The 8,933-nt window shown below is 43.9% G+C and overlaps 1 protein-coding gene across 1 annotated transcript; it reads left to right on the top strand.

Moving 5' to 3' along the window:
* The first annotated feature begins 39 nt into the window (after window positions 1–39).
* ECHDC2 (enoyl-CoA hydratase domain containing 2) lies at window positions 40–7,475 on the top strand. Its single transcript, XM_061344799.1, has 10 exons — window positions 40–207; window positions 1,906–1,973; window positions 2,472–2,559; window positions 3,084–3,170; window positions 4,353–4,445; window positions 5,074–5,130; window positions 5,498–5,685; window positions 6,137–6,187; window positions 6,477–6,524; window positions 7,208–7,475. Exons 1-10 carry the CDS (start codon window positions 51–53, stop codon window positions 7,283–7,285), a joined length of 915 nt encoding a protein of 304 aa, XP_061200783.1. The 5' UTR covers window positions 40–50; the 3' UTR covers window positions 7,286–7,475.
* The last annotated feature ends 1,458 nt before the right edge of the window (window positions 7,476–8,933 follow it).

Genomic DNA, 8,933 nt, shown 5'->3' on the forward strand with positions numbered 1-8,933 from the left:
AGCCACCGCCCCTCCCGCCCCTCCTCCTTAAAAGCGCAGTGCCCCGGCCCATGGTCCCCCGAGGCCTGTCCCCGCGGGCTGGGGATCCCGGAGCCATGATGTGGCTGGGCCGGGCGGGACGCGAGCTGCTGCGGTGGGGCCATGGCGGGGCCGCCCCGCGGCGGGGCGCGGAGGTGCTGGTGAGCGCGGCCGGCGGGGAGAGCAGCGGTGAGTGCGGCGGGACCCGCCCCACCTGCGCCCCGGGGAACGCGGGCAGGCCCCGGCGCTCCTTTGCCCCCAGTGCTGAGTGCGGCAAGGCCGGTTCCGTGGTGCTGCGGGAGGGAGGGAGGAGCGCGTCGGTGTGCTTCGTTGGACCGGTTCCTGGCCGAAACACACCAGCTCCAGGCCCGGCGCTGGTGGTACCGCGTGTCCCCGGCTCCTGCAGCGGGCCCCGGCCGCACTCGAGCTGTCCCTCGTACCCAGCAGGTGACCGACGCCCCACAGGGTCCATAGCAGGCAGGGTGCTTACGGTATCTTTGCTTCAGGTTGTGCCTTGAAGCTTTTCAAGGACACAGCTGCCACATAAATAACTAGATCCATTTTAAAAAGTTATATATGCAGGAGATACTGATACAAGAAGTCCTGGGTTGCACACCTTAGTTTCTTCTGGACTCAGTGCTGCACAGTGCTAAAGGTAGGGTAGGACCAGGGCATGTCTCTGCATGGGACACTAAGCAGTAATTTGAGTTTTGGTGCAGGTTGCCACTGGAATTAGGTTATGATAAGGGCAACTGCTGCAAGAGCTTGTGAACACTTCCTGGTAGCTTTGCATACACATGGATGTAGTTACTGGAATGGTGAGTTTCCATTGTTTGCGGGTGCCTGTTACCTGTGTCTGTTCCTATGTGACATGTTCACTGACTGGCCACTGGCACAGGCAGAGAAACAGACACACACCTCCCAGCAGGGCACAAGGAGCAAGTGTGGCAGATGTGAGGAGCATCCGTGCACCTGCAGCAGCAGCAACAGCACCTGCCAACGTTAAAGCCTGGGAAACAAGCAGAAGCCCAGACAAGGAAACAGGAGAGGTTTTTTCCTGCCAAAGCATACAGAAAACATTGGATAATGATTTACAAAACACAAGAGCAAGGAGAAGTAGGTGGATGTTGTGGTCTCAGTTTTCTGCTTGGACTTAGGAACTTTGAGTGAAGTCCTTTCAATGATGAGCTTCTAAATTGAAATTAAATGGAGCTGCAATTTCAAAATGGTTCTGAAGCATGAAGTGAGGGTGACCAGTTTGTGCTGCTCTCATTCAAACAGAAATCCCAGGAGGATGACTTCTGTAATTAGTCATAGAATTCCAGACTGGTTTGGGTTGGAAGGGACCTTAAAGCTCATCCAGTTCCAACCCCTGTCACGGGCAGGGACACCTTCCACTAGAGCAGCTTGCTCCAAGCCCCTGTGTCCAACCTTGAACACTGCCAGGGGTGGGGCAGCCACAGCTTCTCTGGGCACCCTGTGCCAGCGCCTCAGCGCCTGAAGACTGAGCAAGAAAACCTGAATTTAGTTGCATTTGAAACAGAAACCTAAGATGGATCATTTGGGTTTGCTGGTTTTGGGTTGGGTTTTTTTTTCTCTCCCTGCAATGATTCTAACACATACATACTGAGGTGTCATTTTCTTTTTAAAAGTCTGCTTTATTTATTTATATTATTCACAGTGCTGCTGCATTTCACAGCTGTCCTGCATAACTGGGTTCCAGAGACATGGTCTACCACATCCACTTTTAAGTAACTGGTTTAGAGTACACTTTATATGCGTTTTCAGGAAAGAGAAGATGCAGCACATGCAGATATTGTTCCCAGTTGAATTACTGTATCAGAGAACTTAAATGAAGTATAACTGAAATTGTCTCCTATTACTAAGGTATTGCTGAAATCCTAATGAACCGACCCCACGCGAGAAATTCATTGGGAAAAGTATTTGTAAATGAAGTGAGTATGGGCCTGGCCTGTGAACGTGTTTGGAATCATGATCAGTAACTAACTGCAGTAAGAACAGTAGTGGGAAATCTGAAACAAAAACTTGATCTTTTGCTGAAGAGTGGGAGAGTGCCTTGGGGCAGGTTAGCGTGAAGAGGTCATGCATGTTGATACTGTACTATCAACATACAATGCATTATTAACTAATAACTGGAGTTATTTTAGTTAGCTAACTCAAGTTAGTGTCCTTACTTGCATAATTACAGGGGAGTTTAAGGTACAGGAAAGGTTCATCTTTGAATGGATGAAAGAGATGTAGAAACATCTCATTCTGAGGGTGTCGTGGAAGGATTCTCCTGGCTCCATGTACATGATTTCCAGGAAATTCCTGGCCCCTGCAGGGGGAGAAAAAGAATTTTTATCACAGATTAGGATCTTGCTGTAATTCAGGTACAGAGATTGAAATGCTGACAGATTTTTCTTCTCTTGTTCATACTCCCTCTCTCATAGCTGTTCAGCGCTCTGGAACAGCTCCGCTTGGATGAGAAGGTTCGTGTGGTGGTGTTCAAGAGCGAGGTGAAAGGTGTCTTTTGTGCTGGTAAGTGACAAAGGTTCTGCAGGCTTACAGATGTTGATGCCTCTTAGGGCTGTGTGCTGATCAGATCGTGCAGGAAAGCAGTTGGAAATGCATGACAGAAGAACAGGCTGGTTTTGTGTAGCAAATACCAAACATTGTTCTCTCTTTCTGCCTCTTGGCTTGCTTTGGTGATGAAGATGTGATGGAGTGAGCTGCACAAATGGAGCTACTCTTTGTTTTTCATTTATAACTGTCTTCAAGTACGGGTACCTCTGGTATTGGGAGTCTTTGGTTTCCAGTTCTGTGGATTATCATTGTTACATACAGTGATTTGTGCTCTCTGAAATCCGTTCAAAGGGCACAGAAGAGCAGCCTAGCCACTGCTCCAGCCCAAATGGCCCCACTGCAACCTCCACTGACATTACTTAACCAGAACACTGTATTGTGACTTCTGAAATGGTCTGTGCCCCAAGAGAGACAGGAGGGAAGGCAATTCATGTGTCTTTTCCCTGTTCCTGGATTCTAACCTTTAGTCCTCTGTTTAGGTGCAGACTTAAAGGAACGTGCGCAGATGGATGATGCAGAAGTTGGGCATTTTGTTAAAAGGCTGAGGAATCTCATGGATGAAATAGGTAATTATCTCAGGAAATTTGTCCTTGACTGCCTGTAGCGAGACATTTAGGAATGCTCCAGGAGGGGAAGGATGCTAGGCCCAGCAAGTTACCCACTTAGGAGTAGCTTTCCCAAATGGCTCCAGCTTATGCAAGAAACAAAGATCATACTAGACTTAAATACCAACTATCCTGATGCCACTCCAAACACAGGATGCCTTATCCATGATTAAGAGTAGCACACACACATGAATATAGCATCTGCTACAACAAAGGATACTATATGCAGTTCTGTATATTTCTTGGGAGACAATGCTAGATGAAATGAGCTCTGTTGTTTGTCCCAATTTCAGTACATGCTCAGAAGTACTCATCATATGGCAGTGACCTAAGAACATATTTTGGATCTCTGGATGGATTTGCCAAATGTCAGAGGTTTTGTAGCTATAGCCCTCCTCCCCACCTCTTCCCCCCCCCCCCCCGAAAGAAGTATGGACTTCTGCAATTGATTTTCTGCCCCTATTTCTGCCTTACTCTGCTCTCACTAGGGAGGAACACCAAAGTGAAATCTGGCTAAAATAACAATAAGAATTGCATTGATTAAAAAACAAACAATGGTGTAGAGAGAATGACCCCGTCTCTCAGACCAGAGAAGCAGTTGGGGGTGCAGGGATAGTTACAGCATGGAACTGTATGTTCAGCATGCCTGAAGTCTGCTTCCAGCTCCCTGAGTATTTTAAAAGGTCTCTTATCAAGCAGCTAATCTCCATGTACCTCAGGCTCCTCAGGTGATAACAGTGTTTACCAAGTTCAGGAGCCTCTCGCCTAAGGAAAGCAGCAGAAAGGCTAATCCTTGTAACAGTGATCAGGAATGATGTCTGTTTAACTGCAACAGCTGGATAGTCACACCATGCATTTGCAAGGAGACAATTCATCCTGTTTTGTGCTGCAGTGTTTGTATTTGCATGCTTCTTCACATGCAAGAAGAATGTTTTGCATTCTTCTCATAAAGAAGGGAGAAGTACATAAAGACAGTTCCTACCATTTAGAGACAGTCAGAAGTCTTGTGGCAGAATAGGAATTCTTGAGCCATTCTGAATCTGAGAACTCCTAAAAGCTTTAGCATTTAAGCACTGAAATTCCCAACGTGAATGGAACAGAACTTCTGGAACAAAACTGTATAATCTGTGTTCTCTTCTGCAGCGGCCCTGCCTGTACCCACAATTGCTGCAATAGATGGCTATGCACTGGGTGGTGGACTAGAACTGGCGTTAGCTTGTGACCTTCGAGTAGCAGGTTTGTGTGTTGCTCAATACAGGAATCTTCTTGTGTTTGGTGACTGTATTTTAAAGAGACCTTGCACAAGTGATAGCTGATTGGTGATGGAATCCAGAGAGAGGAACTTGCACAGTTCAGGAAATGAAGAGATGTTTGTCCCAAACCTGTGACATTCAGTTACTAATGGGAAAGCAGTTTCCTTGCTTAAAAAAGTAAAGCCTAGTTTTAGACAAAATTAGGATTATTTCAGAGAACTACTTCTTGGTAGAATTAAATAGTTATTATCATGTAATACTGCATCAGCACTGTGGCTAGATCTAACCTTCCCTACTTAAATCAGTCTCAGGTGGAAGACTTGTTCTTTTGTTTCCATTCTTCCATCTTCCATTTTTTCATCTAGAATGGACCCAAGGTTCATTTTTCTAGATCAAATGGCTACATTAGGGGTAAGTAGCCAATCCTACACATCCCTCAGCTGACTCGAGGAGGCTGTTGATAAATACTGTAGTGTTCAGACTTTCCAGCTTCCTGCAGAAGTAGTTCCAGCTCAGTATTTGCAGTTTGTATTTTCATTAATCAGTTCACTGTGGAAAATCTGTAGTTACAAAAATCAAGAAGTATCTAAACCCTCTATTTTTTTTAACAGCTTCATCAGCTAAAATGGGCCTTATTGAGACCACAAGGGGGCTTCTTCCTGGAGCAGGTAACCTTCATTGAGTCTTCAGTCTCTTAACTTTCTCAGCCATATAGTCAGTATTTTACCATTAGAGCACTTGTGTTTTGACTGTAAATTAGAAGCAGCATCTTATAGTGACCCAAAAGATCTGTCAACAAAGAGTTCTGTTCCAAGCCCTGTCTTGGACTTGCTATGAATTTAGGAAAGTCCATTTACTTTTTCCTGTTTATCACAATACTCAGAGATGCTCAAGCTTTTCAGATGCCTTGCAAAACATTGATATATTCAGCTAGCAGTTCTTAAACACAAACCTTGTTATGTAAGAAGACAAAATACCTTTGGTTTGGGGTGTTTCTGAGAAATGGACAATGGTGTTTTTTGCTCTTGTTGTAAGGTGGAACCCAGCGCCTGCCCAGATGTGTTGGAATAGGTCTTGCAAAGGAACTTATCTTCACTGGTAGACAGATTGATGGACAGCAAGCTGCCTCAATTGGATTAGTAAATCACACTGTGCCACAAAACAATGAAGGAGATGCAGCTTACCAGAGAGCATTGACTTTGGCTAGAGAAATCCTTCCTCAGGTCAGTGCATTGTACCTGTAGTCAGTGTAAAGGCAGTTCTGTTTCCTTTGAGAGAGAGCAAACAACTGAAATTCAGTTCTGTGAAATATGAGAGCCTTGATTCCTGCAGGTCTTTTAACTCTGTCCTTTTTGTAAATGCAGTTTCTGTAGGAACAAGCATTAACATCCAGCTGCTTAACCCACAGGACAGTTTCACCTCCCAGTTGTGGTTATGCAAAGCTGCAGAGCACACTGACAACTTGCACTGTGTACATCTGTTAACTGCACATAACACCAAATTGGTTCTTAAAAATACTTACCAACTTACTGCAAACTTCTCTGTGCAAAAAGGTCCTTTGGTGCTAGGAAAACAATGCAGCAGCTACACTATTATGAATGGATGTGGCTTTATTTTTAAGTGTTTGCTGTGGTTTGGTTTAGTTGACTGCTTTTTGTCTTGTTTTCAATAAAGGCTCCATTTGCTGTGAAAATGGGAAAACTGGCAATAAACAGAGGAATGGAGGTAACTTTTTTCTTTCAATACTGAGGTGAATGAGGAGACAGATGAGTTATAATCCATACCTTGACAAGACATTGAAAACCTTTCCAGGTGTTTTAACTTAAGACTTTTTTTTTCTTTAAAAACAAAATTAATGTGGCAGAATTTTCCTTTTAGACAGATGTTAACACTGTTGTTCTAATACAGGAGTGAAGGTCCCTCACTAGGAGAGAATGGTTATTGATTTGAGGGTTATGGAGTGGTTTTAGGGTGATGCTTCAGCCAGAACTCACTCCTTCCCTCTCATGCCCAGGTTGACATTGCATCAGGGATGGCTATTGAGGGGATGTGCTATGCCCAGGTAGGTTGGTTACCTTCATAATGCATTCCTGAAAGGAACAAATGTGTATTTCCTAAAGCCAGCTCTTGACATCATCATCTTCTATTTTCCTCTCCATAAGGGAGCACTAACAGCTAAATCTAAAACTCTTGAGACCATACTTGAATGCAGTTCCAGATCTCTATTTTGGAGTATTAATTGCTGTGTCATGCATAGCCGCTTCTCTCTGCCTGCCTGAGACCACAGTCCTTCCTTAAATACTCTTTTGTCTGAAGTAACTGCGTGGTCTTGGCTTCACCAATGTTAATTACAGGATGAGTCTTACAAATGGTTTTAAACTAAATCCAGACTGCTCCTGTAGTCACTCTTTTTGACAAGTTCTCAGAGCATGCACCTTTCTCTTCTAATGGAACAATATAACTGTTATGCCTCTCAGTGTATTTTAAGATAGTAAAGTGTTAAACTTATGGAAAACTTGTTTTCCTCTTTAGTTCTCTGGTCTACGGCCTTTGTCTTAGGTGCTTTGCTTGTGATTTACGCACTACAACCCAGTCTCTTATTCACCTAACTGCAAAACATGAAAGGTATCAGTTAATATATCACTGAAGGAAAAGCAGTCTTAGACTACTACTGCCAAATTAATCAGTACATAAAACACATCGGACTCATCCATGAAAAACGTACCTTTTTTTCCTTACATGCAGAACATTCCCACAAGAGACCGGCAGGAGGGGATGGCTGCCTTCAGGGAGAAACGACCACCTCAGTTTATTGGCAAATAACATTTCCTAGCTTCCCCTTGGTCCTTTGAAAGTAAAGGAGAGCTGAAGAGGACCCACGGATTTCTTAGGATTATTTTTATGATTGCATTCTGTGTACTTAGTTCCTTGCCTTGGACTGCATTTTTGAATACTCCACTGGATCACTTTGCTGTAAGAATTCCCAAATAAAGCATTAACTTTGTACAGCTGACCTTTTTAAAGTGCATACCTCTTAAGGCGGTGGTTAGGGCTCTCAAACAGATGTCAAGGAAGGAGAAAGGAGAAGTTTTGGCTCACTGTAAGCAAATTAAAAAGGATGAAAAGAAAATACTGAAACATGGTCCATCTAAACACTGACAGGAGAAAAAATTACTCTGAAGAGAGTTAACTTACAGGGGGAAAAAAAAACCTTCCTAAAGCCCCTTCCCATTCATTATCAGTGGTCTTCCAACTAATCAGACAGAACAAGCTATATTAACACAGAGCAATGGTGGTTTATCACAGCTCTGTTGTGAATACTGTAGAGCATTACTCTGCTACCACTCCAGGCAGCTGACCTTGGGTCTCTTTGGTATCAGTGATTGGGAAAATGCATGACTTTGTATATATATATATATATGTGTGTGTGTGTATATATGGCCACCAAATCACTCTATGCCAGGCATCATAGGCATGTCACCACTCTTCCCATCACCTGGTTCCTCTGTTGCCTGATTGGAAGTTGAAGTTACTTTCTCCTGCTTAGAGATTCTCCAGCACTGAGACATGCCGCACAGTTCAGCTCTACAGCTTCTCACTTCCCTAGACTGGAGCTTTCAAGCAAAAGTGAATTGGTAGAGCTAGGGACATATATTTTTAGTGTATCAATCAAATATATACTTGATAAGAAGTAGCTTAGCACACTGGAACTGGGCATCACTTCCTGGTATGCCTTCTTGCCCAGGGAGGCTGTGAATGCTCCATCCCTGGTGGTGTTCAAGGCCAGGTTGGACAGAGCCTTGGGTGATATGGTTTAGTGTGAGGTGTCCCTGCCCATAGCAGGGGGGTTGGAACTGGATGATCTTAAGGTGCTTTCCAACCCTAACTATTCTGTCAGTCTCAAACCAAAACACAATTTCCCTTGTGCCAAAAGTTAACCCAGCAATTCTGTGGTTAAGGTAACCTTACAAGAATATTCATATGCAAGCTGCCTATGTAAAGATCTGCAAAGGTAAAGCAAAGTCAGGGCCTTCAGCCTTCAAAAAAAAAGATGTCAAATGCCACAGGTGAAATGTGAGAATTTAAAAGTCACTTCCAGGATTACCCTATCCTGGCAGGATCCTAAAGGCTGCACAGGAACGTGAAGAGATCTTTCTGTAACTGCAGGTCAGTTTAGTGGATTTATACATACTTTTCAGCTTAAGAGAATTCTGTTCACTGCTTGAAGTATGGGGGAACAAAACAACAAGGGTATGGAAAATTATTTACAATCTCTGTACTTGCTGGTTGCAGAACTTCATGAAGTGGCAGCTTCACCATCTGACTGAGACTGTATCACATTCATATTGAGCTGCATCGAGTAGTAGTGTGTGTCGACTTCCCTCGACACACACACACACACACACACACAGTTTTAGTTAAGATGTTTCAGCAAGTTCTCCTGTTACTAGGAAAAAAACAATACTGTAAG

This window comes from Neopsephotus bourkii, unplaced genomic scaffold (genome assembly GCF_033783945.1).
Source record: "Neopsephotus bourkii isolate Nb327-2 ecotype Australia unplaced genomic scaffold, CSIRO-AGI_Nbou_v1 NB_234, whole genome shotgun sequence".
In the NCBI taxonomy this organism is placed as follows: domain Eukaryota; kingdom Metazoa; phylum Chordata; class Aves; order Psittaciformes; family Psittacidae; genus Neopsephotus; species Neopsephotus bourkii.

Bases quoted from the DNA above. Each gene is read 5' to 3' on its own strand.
- ECHDC2 (XM_061344799.1), top strand. From the start codon at position 51: ATGGTCCCCCGAGGCCTGTCCCCGCGGGCTGGGGATCCCGGAGCCATG. The intron at 1,974-2,471 runs GTGAGTATGGGC...CCTCTCTCATAG, and splicing joins GAAAAGTATTTGTAAATGAA to CTGTTCAGCGCTCTGGAACA. The intron at 3,171-4,352 runs GTAATTATCTCA...TCTCTTCTGCAG, and splicing joins GAATCTCATGGATGAAATAG to CGGCCCTGCCTGTACCCACA.